We start from the raw sequence: 13,890 nt of genomic DNA on the forward strand, positions 1-13,890 counted from the left end.
AGGACACTAACAGCAAAGTGGGGGGAAAACAACAACATAAGAATGGGAGAAAATATTTGCAATATATCTGATAACTTTTTAATATCTAAAAGCATATATATAAATAACTGCATAACTCAGCAATGGAAAGAAAAATAAGTGAATTTTTAAATGGGCAAAGGATTTGAATAGACATTCCTGCAAAGAAAATATACAGATAGTTAATAAGCATATGACAAGACGCACAGCCTCTTTAGACATCAGAAAATGCAAATAAAATTCACAATGAGATACCACCTAACACCCACTAGATGGGGGATATCTGTAATAATGTCAACAATAAAAAAAATAAAAATTAATAAAAATTAAAAAGACAGACATTAACAAGTGTGGGTGAGGATGTGGAGAGACTGGAACCCTCATACACTGCTGGTGGGAATGTAAAGTGGTGCAGCCCCTGTGGGAAACGGTTTAGCAGTGCCTCAAAAGGCTAAACCTAGAGGTGTCATATGACAGAACAATTTTACTTCTAGGTGTGAAATGAAAACATTTCTCTACTTCTAGTGGCATTACTCATAAAAAAGAAAAGGTAGAAACAGTGCAAATGAACACAACTGATGAGTGGATGAACAAAACGTGAAATGACAATTCTCTAGAGTACTTTTCAGCCACAACAAGGAATGCAGTATGGACACATGCTACAATATGGATGAACCTTAAAAACATTAAGGCATGTGAAAGAAAACAGACACAAAAGGCCACATATTCTATGACTCCATTATATGGAATGTCCAAACAGGCAAATCTATAGAGGCAGAAAGTAGAGTAGGGGTTGCCAGGGGCTGGGGTTTGGGAGGAATGAGGAGTGCCGAGTAATGGGCACAGGGTTTCCTTCCTCATGGAGTCATGAAAATGTTCTAAAATTGACTATAGTGATGGTTGCACAATTCTGTGAATATACCACAAACCACTGAATGATATCCTCTAAAAGGGCAATTGTATGTAATATATGAATTATATCTCCATAAAGCTATTATATTAAAACAAAAGTTTAAAAGAATAAACAATTCCTGTTCTCAGTTCAGTAACAGGCTTACATTAAGCTGGAGCAATGACTGTTTTTCATACTCTCTCAAAGGGCCTGTGTCAGATACAGAGCTGGTCTGTCATTGTGAGCCCTCCACAAAATGCTTTCAACAGGCAGGTGAAAGAATGTTTTATACAGCACATCAAAGACCCTACCAAACATATAAAATCATAGTGGAGAAAGTAATTAAGATAATTTCAAAAATTAATAAATATTAAAAAAACCCTAGGATCAAATATTCAAATCCCACTTCTTTTATTTTTATCATGGCTTTATATTTTGGCAAGATTTTACAAAAAAGAAAAAAAAAGATAAAAATTCCTGTTTGAATAACGAAAGAGATTTTGCTGCTATTGAATGTTTTAAAAATGCATTGCTCTTTTGAAGTAACACTGTTTTTCTTTTGAATGATAAATCCTTTGAAGAATGCAGACCTTCACATTTCAAACCTGAAGAATTTTATTTGTTCTTGTTTTTGCTTTTTTTATTGACTGTTCTTTAAATATAACTCTACAATACTAGAAATATCTCAGCCAACTAGAATTAGATTATAGCACTTCTAAAGTTTAATGTTATATTGACAAAAGATCCATCCATCATTGTCTAACATTACTGACATCCCAAGCAGTAAAATAAAGACTTTAAGAAAGTGCATATTAATACAATTCAACATACATTCACAACCTGCTATTGGAAGGCCCTTCTCAATGTGCCGTGGGATGTTCAGAAGCAAGGATGGACTGGTCCCCAAGTGGTGCTTCCAACCTGCTGGGGTAGAGGCACCACCCAAGCAGAAAGGGGAGAGTAGGGCCAGAGCAGAGCAAGACCTACTGCTATGGGAAGAAAATAACTAAATGAACACAAAATCAAGTAGACTAATTCAAAGGTCTTATTCAAGCCCCTGTTTTTCTAACAATTTTATATTTAAAACATTTTTTTCTAGTGTATTTACATGTACAAGGCAGTACATTATTTGAACCAAATTATTTTTAATGTTACTACCGTTCTTCCTCATGGCTTTTAAACACTGTTTCTCTCACAGATATTTTGTAGAGAGGTGGTGTGCTTTGTTAAACGGCTGAGAAACTGCTCCTCCCTCGCCTTGCTCAGGACTATGAAAAACAGCAGCTGTTTTTACCAAGTTCCCTTCATACTGGGAAACAGTGACCACAATTCTTTAGTATGAGGCTATACCCCTCCCACAGGAGAAAATAAGGACACGATTAAACAAAGCAAGGGAAGTGGCACCTTTCAGGATTGTGCTGAAGAACTGGGTTTGATACAATTACCATCAAGCGTGTAATCTCAGGCCAGACGCAGACTCTCTGAACCTCAGTTTTCTCACCTGAAAAATTAGGATATAACCATCTACCTATTTTAGTGACAGAAGAGAAATTGCATCTAAAGTGCTTACCATATTGCCTGGCATGTAGTAAACACCCAATAAATGATAGGCATTGTAGAGTTGCTATCATTAATGCTGCTGCTGTTCCAACTGAAAAAAGAACACAGGTCAAAGTACATGCTAGCTAACTCCCAGGATGGCTCTCCAATGGTCCTCACCTGCGAATCAGAGCTGACTTATGTGACAATAAAATACTGTTTAAGTGATAGACTGTTAGACTGTGACTCCTGAGTCTAGGTCAAAAATGATATATTGCAGATTCTTCTCTGGACTCTTGGATTGCTCTCTCAGAAAGAAGCCAGCCATGCCATTGGGATATTTAAGCAGCCTGGTGAGAAACTGGGGACTCAGGCCAACATCCAGCACCAACTCATCACCCATGTGAGTTAACGACTTCATATTGGAAGTGGGTCCTCCATCCTCAGTCAAGCCTTCAGATGACTATAGACTTAACCAACCAACTATGATTCAGCCTCATAAAAGGCTCCAAGTCAGGAGCATCCAGCCAAGCTGTTCCCAAATTCCTGACCCACAGAAACCATTAGATGGTAAATGATTATTATAGTTTTAAGCCACTATGCTTTGGGGTGATTTGTTATCAGTTATCAGCAACTATAACTGATACAGATCTTGGTACCTGGAAGAGAGGTGCTACCATAACAAGAATATAATTATGGAGGAGTGGCTTTGGAACCAGGCAAAATAGAAGCTGTAAGAAACTTAAAAAGAGTATTAGTGAAAGCCTAAAGAGCTTCAAAGAAACTTTTAGCATAAGCCAATGGCCCTTGAAGAAGCTACCAGTGAGGGCTTAAAGGAAAGTGAGAAAACCGATGGGACATGAATCCTTGTTAATCAGTTGCAGGAAGTTTAGCAACTAACCCACTGTGTTATGAAATGTAGAAATAGTATCTAATAAATTAGTAATTCAGCTACTGAGATTTCCAGGTAGAGTGCTGAAGGTGCTACCTAGCTTCTTCTTGCCTTTCTGGTAAAATGGCAAAGTAGAGGGATAGGCTAAAGATGTTAAAATAAAGGAGTTGTTAATGGAGCTAGAACTTGTTGAAAATCCCCAGCTTCTCTAGGTGGCAGGCAATACCAAAATAAGAAATGGCTTCTAGGCAGAAATCATATCTAGACTACTGTAAGGGTACATGATCTAGTGATGAAGCGAAAGATGTGACCGTAGAATACTTTGATAAGACTTCAGAAAGACCTAAGACAGAGCCTCAAATAATTGTTAAATAAAGCCTCAAAGAGGCTTAAGGTTATTGTCCCTCGGTAGCCTCAGAAAAAGCCCAAGGTAGAGAAAGGTTTATTTCCAAGTGAATTTTGGGGTGGCGTTTGTCAAATGAAGTTAACCCAATAATATTCATAAAATACATAACAAATTTAAGAGAATTATATTAACAGGAATACTGCCAGCTTATACTGAAATAATAAAGAAACGATACTAAATAAAAGGAGGTCTTTAGACATCCAAACTTCCACATGCAGTAAGCAGGCTGAGAAAGCCCTGGCAACGCAAACCTTTCATGGAAGAGGAAGAAAAAGAGCGAACCAGGAGCCCGAGGGTGAGGCCAACAGCCACACACAAAATCACTACCAGACAGTAGTACAACTTAGTCTTAATCAAGGAACGACAACCATGTACCCTGCTGCACTTTAGGGCTGCTGTGGGCCAGCGACTCTTCTCACAGTGTGCCTCACATTATGCCCCTTCTTTTAAAAATTGGGAGAGTCTATTGAAGTTTTCCTATGCTTGTCCCACCACTGTCTATTGGGTGGCTGGAGGGGAAAATTTATCTCTTTAGATCACAGATTTTTATTTCAAGAGGAACTGTACTCAAGGATCTGTTCTCAATTATATCTAAGTATTTTCATTCATTCCTGGGCCTGATTCAGATTATGACATTCTGGATGTTGAGCTGATGTTTTAAAGGATGAGATTGGGGGGGGGGGCATCAATGCGGTGAGTGTTTCTGGCCTGTGGGAGGGGCATAAACCACTGGAAGCTAGTTGCAACCAGCCTCCAAGATGCCCTCCCCTGCAAAGATCTTCACCTCCTGGTATTCACACCCTCGTGTGGTTCCCTCCCACAGAGAGGCAGGGCAGGCTTCTGTGACTAGTAGAATACTGAGGGTATGAAACTTCTTAGGTTATATTGTAAAAGGCATTGCAGCTTCTTCATTGGTCTCTTGGGCTGCTCACTTTGGGGGAAGCCAACCTCCATGCTGTAACAGCTTTGTGTAAAGAGAGACCCATATGGAAGAAACTGAGGCTTCGGGCCAAAAGCTAGCACCAACTTGTTAGCTGTGTGAGTGAGCTACCTTGGGAATAGGTCCTCTAGCCATCAGCTTTCAAATGACAGATGCTCAGCTAACATCTGACTCTCAGGATTTGAGGACAAAGCTCAATTCAATGGCATTCTCTCCATCAGGACAGTGATGTCTGTACAGAGACTATCCTCATTAAACCCTTAAAGTGCCACATCTTGGGAAATCCCTCAGCACATAACCAGACTCACCTCAATGGCTGGTCACCCAACAGTTATAACTCCCAGGCTTAACTAGCCACTTCAACAATATATAATAGACTTGCTATAAATCTGGATATAGGTAGGGAAGTCCCTCAGCCTGAAGAGTGATGAAAATAAAATGAAAGACATGCCTGGAATAATAATATGGAATGAGCTGCCAACCAGAGGGTAAGATAAATTCTCTAACAACTGGTGATAATTTCAACATCTCAGCAAAACCAAATCATTAACAGTTAAAAGAGAAGCTCTAGTTCTGGGATAACAGAATAGCCACATACAAAGAAATGTAGTTGAACCCCCACCTCACTCAAGTCAAAATGGAGGACAGATTTAAATTTAATTGATAAAATTATAAAACTCTTAAGAAAACACAGGCATAAATCTTCATGAACTTGAGTTAGGGTAAGACTCTTAGATGTGATAGCAAAGGCATAAGCAACAAAAGGGAAAAATCAATAACTGAACATTATCCAAATTACAAACTTTTCTATTCCTTTTTGTTTTCTTTTTCGGGGGCTCAAACAACAGACATTTATTTCTCGCAGTCCTAGAGGCTAGAAGTCCAAGATCAAGGCAGAGTCAGTGCCTGCGAGAGCCCGCTCCCTGGGTTACAGATGGCCACCTTCTCACTGTGTCCTCGCATGGTCTTTCCCTGGTGAGTGTGGGAAAGTCTGGGTACAGACCTGTTTTATTTCAAAGGGCTCAATTAATAAAGTGAAAAGACAGCCACAAAATGGTAAAAAATATTGTAAATATTATGTGATAAGGAATTTGTACTGAAACTATACAAAAAACTCCTGAAACTCAACAATAGAAAGACAATCCAATTTAAACATGAGCAAAGGATCTGAATGTACACTTCTCCAAAGAAGACATAAAAATATCCAACAAGCACACGAGTTTTCCAAGAAGCATATGAACACCTGCTCAACACCATTAGCCATCAGGGAATGTAAATCGAAACCACAGTGAGATGCCACTTTCACATCAAGAGGGTGGTTAGGATGAGAAAGCAGATAATAACAAGTGTTTGAGAGGCTGTGGAGAATCAGAAGCCCCAGGCACTGATGGCGGGAACACAAAGTGCTGTGACTACCTTGGAGAAGAGTCAGGCAGCACTTTAAAAGATTAAATATAGAATTACCTACCGTGTGACCCAGCAATCCCACTCTTAGGGATCTATATAAAAGAAGAAAACCAAATAGCTACACAAACACTTGTACACAAAAGTTCATAGTGACATAATTAATAATATCCAAAAAATGACTAAGCAACCCAAATGTCTATGATCTAATGAATTTATAAATAAATTGTGATATACGGAATATTGAGCAATACAAAGGAACTGTCATGAAATGAACTGTGTTCCCGAAAATGTATATGTTAAATCCCTAACCTAATTATGACTGTATTTGGGGCTAGACCTTTACGGAAGTAATTAAGGTTAAATGAAGTCTTATGGTAGAACCCTAATCCAATAGGACTGGTGCCCTCATAAGAAGAGGAAGAGAACCCAGAGATCTCTCTCTCCACACATGCAAAGACCATGTGAGGGTGCACTAAGGAGGTGGCTATCTGCAAACCAAGGAGGAAGGCCTCACCAGGCACCAATCTTATTGGTACCTTAACCTTGGACTTCTAGCCTGCAAAACTGGGAGAAACTAAATTTCTGTTGTTTAAGCCCCCTAGTCTGTGGTATTCTACTGTGACACCTGACCTGACTACACGGGAATGAAGTACAGACATATGCTACAAATTGGATGACCTTTAAAAACATTACGGCAAGTGAAAAGAGCTAGACACAAAAGGCCACGTATTACATGATTCCATTATACGAAATATCCAGAATAGGCAAATCTATAAGGACAAATGTAGTGGGTCAGTGGTTGCCAGGGGCTGGGGTTTGGCGACAGTGAGGAGTGACTGATGATGAGCACAGGTTTTCTTTCTTTTTAAAGTCATGAAAATGTTCGAAAATGTTCTGAGTGTGGTGATGGTTGCACAACTCTGTGAACAGGCTTAAAACCACTGAACTTGCACTTTAAGTGGGTGAATTGTACGGAACATGAATTATATCATAGTAAAGTTATTATCTAAGAGAGAGAGAGGCAGAAAGTGCTGGAGTTAGCTAGCTAGTTAACTAGCTCCCAGAAAGAAAAATAAAGAGATAAGATAGAAAATACAGACAATTAGGTGGAAGACGGATGACTAGATTAGCCCTTCGAGACCCAAAAGACAGATGCCTAAAATAGAGAACTTTGTAGTGTCAGCAGTAGCACAGCCATTGAGACCAGCACCAGGGGCAGAGGGTGAAAACCGCCTCAAGGAGAGTAGAAGTGAAGGAGCAGGACAGAACAGCAGACCCTCTGGCTTCACTCAGTTCAGCTGAATTCGAGACACACCGAATGTGCACCGGGTGTCCTGATCTTGCAAAATAAAAATAAATAGGGTCCAGTCCCTGCTAACATCAGCATCAGATGCACATGCAGAAAATCACAGTAAGGTGTGCTCAGTGACATGACAGAGGCAAGAACCAGAGCTGTGGGAGCTAAAGTGGGGCAGCCCTAAGCCCAGACTGTGGGGAACAAGGAATGGGCTGTTGGAAGGGGGAAGCTGAGCTGGGTCACAAAGGAGAAACAGAGCAAGTGGAACTAGGAATAGAGAAGGGAGGAGGTTGTGTCAGGGAGGAAGCTACTTGAGGAAGGCAGGAGAAGCCAAGTGCGGAGGTGGACAGGTAGGCTGGAAGAACTTGACAGACGTTAAGGTGGTTGGTTTTCTCTCCCGACAGCAGTGTAGCACCACTATAAAATATTAAAGGCAGGAGACTAAGGCTTGATTTGCCCTGTGGAGGACGGGTCTAAGAGGGGCAAGACTGGAGGCAGGGAAATCAACCAGGTGCCAGCAGGGAGGGAGAGAAGTCCATGTCTGAGAACAGGGTGGAGTGGGGCCAATGGATTCAAGTTACAAAATCATCAGGTCTTGCTGGTTGATTGGGGTGGAACAGGGGTTGGGGTGGGTGATTAAAGAGAAATCCTCTTTGTTATAGGAATAAGAAAAGGCCTACATACCTGAAACTTTTCCGAGGAAACCATTATAGTTGAGCCATACCCCACTGAGATCATACACCCCTGAAAATACAACAGTTTGTGGGAGCCTTAGAAAAATCCTCCTCACTTCGAAGAGAACATCAGGAAACTTTGGTCAGAGGAGCCCATGGAAACCTCTTCCACAGACTGTCTGGGAATCCCTGGGTCACTCCCTGTGATAAGCACAGCAAACCCCAGAAAGGCGCCTAAGAAAGAAGAGCAGAGTGGACCCAGGATGCCTGAACAGAAAGGATGCAAATGAATGGGAGGGAGGCTTAGAGCCCATGTTTTTGATAAAAACTTAGTGTAGCCAGAGGTAAAGGGCAAAAGCATACCAAAAAAAAAAAAATATTGCTAACTTCATTACAGATGTGTTCATAATCTAGGAATGATGAGCAGAGGAAACTTAGCTGAGAGCGGTGACTCAGTGGCATTATTTAATATCCAGACCAGAAAAAGAAACTAGTGGAAGTTGTTTTGTTTTATTAATTTTTTGGAGTTACAAAGAGGTAAAAACAGAACCCTGTGCTAAATGAGCAATGCATAATCTGCAAAAACAAAGAAACCTATTTATGCAGTATCTTTCATTGAAGACCAAACCTTGAGTTTTACTTTCTTATAAAAATCTAAAAAACTGATTTTAGAACTGGATTATTAGAATAATTGGGATCTGAGGATCTTCATTTAGATCTTGTTTAACACCTTAAGTGACTGCATTTAATCCAGAGATTCACTAATAACCACTGCCTTGTTTCCCACCGTACTAGAATAAAACCCCCAGCAGGAGACTTGACCTGTACATTGCAGATTCGGTCAGTGTATAAATGAATCAAAGTCTGTGTAAAAGGGAAGGAACAGGAGAGGAGTGAGGAGGAAAGAGCGCTACACACAGAAGGAAATAGCAGAAGGTACAATAATGTAAATACTGCCCATGTCATACTTTTATTGCTGGACAGATCTAATTATAAGTAGAAGCTGTTTAAAAAGATATGTCAAATCCAGGTGACCTTGTCCTGGCACATCTGCCAGAATTAGAAGAGCTGGTCAGTTATTTTGAACTGATTGTAAATCTACTGATGCTCCTAATCTGCTGTGTTATAAACGTGGGTTGATAAAGCCCAGGATCCTGATTATGTTAGCGATGCTCAGAGAAATCATTAGAGGCTCAAACTCATCAAAAGAAACAACATTTTTATGAACCACTGCAGTTGAATAATCTGTTTTCTGATGAATGGCTTTAGCATTTCAAAATAGGAGAAAAAGTAAAAGACTTGCTCTATTTGCTAAGGAAAAAACCCATAACATGTGTTGCCCATGCTTTTACAATACTAAACAGACCCCAGAGAGATGCTAGTAAGCAACACTGACTAGATTTAAATAGAAGAGGAGATCGCAGCTCAAGGCAGGGGACAGAACACATCTCTAGCCAAAGATGCCTTAAAATGAGGATAATTCAATTTTAAGAGATACAGCTAATAATAATAGCTAAATATTTATTGAGTTATTTCTGTTAAGCACTTTACGTGTTTGAACCTAGAAAAACAGAGAGAAAAGAGACAGGTATATGCTGAGCCAGCTATTCCAGCAGTTTCTGGAACACAGAACACTGATGGCGGACCCTGGATGACAGGCCGAGGAGGAGTGCAGCCCGCCACAGATGTGAGAGCAATGGTGCAGGAGAGCAAGCAGCCCGCTGACCTCCAGCCTGCACAGCCAGGGTGCAGAGGACAGATCTAAGGGAAGGAGCAGGAAGAGTAGGCTGAGAAATGCAGTGTCCAGTACCAAGGTATTTACCTCCCACCTCCCCACCTCTGCCAAGCCCAAGGAGAAAAAGAAATAGAGTTCTAAAGACTTTGAATGCAATAGTGCCATTTGCTACAACATGGATGGATCTTGGGAATGCTAAGCAAAATAAATCAGACAGAAAAAGTTAAGAACCATATGATTTCACTCGTATGTGAGATACAAAACTGAAAGCAACAAATGAACAAACAATAAAAACAAACAAAAACTCATAGACACAGACAACAGTGTGGTGGTTACCAGAGGGAACTGGGTGGGGAGTAGTAAAGGGGGTCAAATACATGGTGATGGAAGATGATTTGACTCTGGGTGGTGGACACACAATGCAATACACAGACGATGTATCATAGAATCGTACACTTAAAACCTATATAATCTTATTAACAAATGTCACTCCAATAAATTTAATTTAAAAAAAGAATGTGATTTTTAAAAATATATCTTTATTGCTTTCAGAGAGAAGGGAGAGGGAGAGAGAGAAACATCAATGATGAAAGAGAGTCATTGATCGGCTGCCTCCTGTGCGTCATCCCCTGCTGGGGATCAAGCCCACAACCGGGGCATGTACTCTCCCTGGGAATTGAACCACAATCTCCTGGATCCAAGGCTGACGCTCAACCACTGAGCCACACCCGGTGGGGCAAGAAAAGAATCTGAACAAATGAACTCCAAGTTCATCTATCTCAATAAGAGTAAATGATCACTAAGAATTTGAGAAAACCTTCCAGCACAAAACAAACAACAAAAAATTTTAAAACACAAAGAGAAAAACTTCCCCCAAGGATATAGAGAGAACTCAAATAACAAAATATATCTTTTTTAAAAATCGAATCTAATTAGTATCCTCAGAGAAATTTAGAAAGAAATTGCAACAATAAATAAAGAACAATATACTATGAAAAAAGCAGTCAGAAACTATGAAAGTATTCTTAAAAATACCAGAACAGCCCAGCCAGCAGGGGTAGGTGGTTGAGCATCAACTTAGGATCCAGGAGATCGAGGTTTGATTCCCAGTCAGGGCACATGCCCAGGTTTCAGGCTCAGTCCCCAGCAGGGGGTATGCAGGAGGCAGTCGATCCATGACTCTCTCATCATTGATGTTTCTATCTCTCTCTCCCCGCTCCCTTTCTCTCTCTGAAATCAATAAAAAATTTTTTTTTAAAAATACCAAAACAACAATTCAACAGAAGTGTTAGAAAGTAAGTCCAGTTAAATTGTCTAAAATGAAGAAGGAGCACATGTGGTGAGGGAAACCACGTAAGACAAAGTTGGCACAAGTAATCACTCTGAGAGGTCCAACAACCGGACAGTAGAAATTTTAGGAAGAAACAGAAAACAAAGAAGTAGAAGTTGACAAGTAACAAGACAAGATGGTTTATTGCCCAAAGATGAAAGGATACTCAAGTCTCAAGCTGAGAGTTTCACAATTGCTTAGCAAGATCAATCAATCCTTCCCCCTCTCTGAGTCTCCGCTCTCTCTGTCTCCCACCCACTCTCCTTCTCTGTCATCTCTCAGTCTCTCCCCCACCCCCGGCATACATATACATGCGTGTGCACACACACACACACGCCTGGGAATTTTTAGTACACCAAGGACAAGAGAAGATTCTAAAGCTTTCAAAAAGAAAAAATATCTGGTCTCCTACAAAAAAATATTTCTCAGACTGGCATCAGCTTTCTTTTGAACACCACTGGATATCTTTATGTTTTGAAAGAAACTCATTTTCAATCTAGAAAATTATAATTAATCTAGTAAATGCAGACTAAAGACAGTTTGGAAAATGACAAAACTGCTAGTCTGCATTCCTTGAACTCACTCTTGGGTAATTACTGAGGATATACCAGCAAAATGAATAAGGAAACCAAAGTGGCAGAACACATGGATCCACCCAAGGAGGGAAATGAAAGGAGTTCCAGAAGAAGAGCATGTAGTTGAGAAGGCCAGCAGAAGAAGGCACCTTGAAATAGAAAGCCTAAGACATAGAGGGTGAACAGAAAATACTCACTGACTGATTCCTGCCCTCACTCCAGTTTGAGGCTCTACCAACCGAAACCACTCAATACTCTCCAACGTCTGAACCTATGCTTTGAAGTTATGCTTTTATATGGTTTTGGATTAAGGAAGGAGAAAAATGCATACAGGTAAGGATACAGCCCCTTTCCATGCTTAAAAAATCCAGGAAGACAAGCTCTGTGCAGGGTATTCATACGCAATGGTAAATCAGATGGACGTCTTAAGATTCCACGACAACCAAGGTGAACAATAACAGGACAAAAATATCTAGATTATTCATCTTCCTCTTTACTACCATTTTAAGAAGCAAGCAAATAAAACAGCAAATCACAAGTGTCATATTCTTCAGCTGAGTCACATTAGAATTAGTAGTGGATTTTTGCCTGCAGAGTTGAGCCAAGGCTGACATTACTCTTCCTTGATTTTTATTCTTTGTTTTCCCTCCCAATCTATTCTGATGTGAGCTTCACTCACAGGGTTAGGGAGTTGGTCAAATCCACCTTCTAAAACCCATCTACTTCTCTCCATCAACTCCCCCACCCCCCACACAGACACAACTACCACCACCACAGATGGACTATCATTCTGGTTTACTGCAATAGCCTCATAAAGGGTCTCTGTCTCCAATCCTTCTACCCCACCCCATTCCTGTCCCTCAATCCATTCTCTAAACTTTAGTCCAACTGATATTTTTTTAAAAATGAAATGATCATATCAATCCCTTGTTTAATACCCTTTGAATGAACCATTTTGCTCTTAGGATAAAAATGCAAATTCTCTAATACATCTTGCCATGTCATCACAATCTTCTATGTGTTCTCTCATCCTTTCCTGGTACTCTACATTTCTGTCACACTAATCTTCTCCTGCACCATTGCCTCTGCTTGAAATAACCTTTCTTCCACTCCTACCATTTCCTCATCCTTCACTCCCAAACCTCAAATTTTTAGCCCTTCATACCATACTACATCTGAGAAACTTTTCTGGACCCCAACTTGGGGTAAGATTTCCCTCCTATGTTCTCCTGAGCTCAGAAGACTTTTCCATCACAGCATTCAATCACAATGTATCATAATTGCCTAAGGGATCTCTTCTATCTCACTCATGGCTGTATCCTCAATGCCTAGAACAACTTAACCATAGTAGGTGCTCAATAAATATTAATTACTATACAAACAGTTTTTGTCCAAATAAAGAAAAGAATAGTTGTTATGCCTGTTCCACCCCAAAGCCACTGAAGCTGACTCTCTGTGTCTGGGCTGAGGAAACTTGCATTTTTTAATAAACTTCTCCAAGGCATTATTAGGCATGTTCAGTTGCAATGAAAGTAAGCCAAAGATAGAACAGCTTTGTTTGCTAAATGTGCAGTGAAAATACAGGCATTGTCAATGTTCATTTCAACAGTATGTAGAACAAATTGAACAGTGCCTCTGTAGCCTCCAAGATAGGTCCCAAGGTCATCACTGTCATTAAGGGACTATGGTTAGGCCATATTCACTCTTACCATTTCAGTAATTCCTCTTTTTGTCTTATGGGGATGTTTTCCCATCTGCTTTAAATCTCTCCTGGTAGATGCTATAGTTATCATAAAATTAAGTAAAATAGTGATGAAAATAGTGAAATGGCTCTTAGGTGATGTCAATAAACTTTTCTCACTCAACATAGAAATCAACACTTCACTCATCCTGTTTTCTATCTATTACTCTCCTCCTTGGTCTTAGAAGAATCAATGTTCGACTTCAGTTCTAAGGTTCACCCTTCCATGTGATATCTCGATTTCATTATTTATCACCCTCCTGGAGTTCTTATTCTAACAGTTACCACCACCACATGCTCAACTTCTCTCTACAGCCCACTCTCTCTCTCTCACATTTCCAACCAGCTCTAATCTCTCCCACCACACTCTAAAAAACAAAACAAAACTCAGCCCTGCCTCCCTTCCAGCTGGCACCCATGGCTGTTTTCTCCATCAGTACATTT

General features: G+C 40.2%; 1 protein-coding gene across 4 annotated transcripts in view; it reads right to left on the reverse strand.

The window, feature by feature from the left end:
• MTUS2 (microtubule associated scaffold protein 2) overlaps positions 1-13,890 on the reverse strand; it is a 337,757-nt gene that overhangs the window by 297,809 nt on the left and 26,058 nt on the right. The window contains exon 3 of one of the 4 annotated variants that reach the window (XM_087814432.1): positions 8,076-8,135. The exons of the other annotated variants lie outside the window; for them this stretch is intronic. Coding sequence (XP_087670558.1) covers positions 8,076-8,135 — 60 coding nt within the window. The remainder of the gene's footprint in view (positions 1-8,075; positions 8,136-13,890) is intronic. 4 annotated transcript variants of the gene reach the window in all.

This window comes from Miniopterus natalensis, chromosome 2 (genome assembly GCF_054644295.1).
Source record: "Miniopterus natalensis isolate mMinNat1 chromosome 2, mMinNat1.hap1, whole genome shotgun sequence".
Lineage (NCBI taxonomy): Eukaryota > Metazoa > Chordata > Mammalia > Chiroptera > Miniopteridae > Miniopterus > Miniopterus natalensis.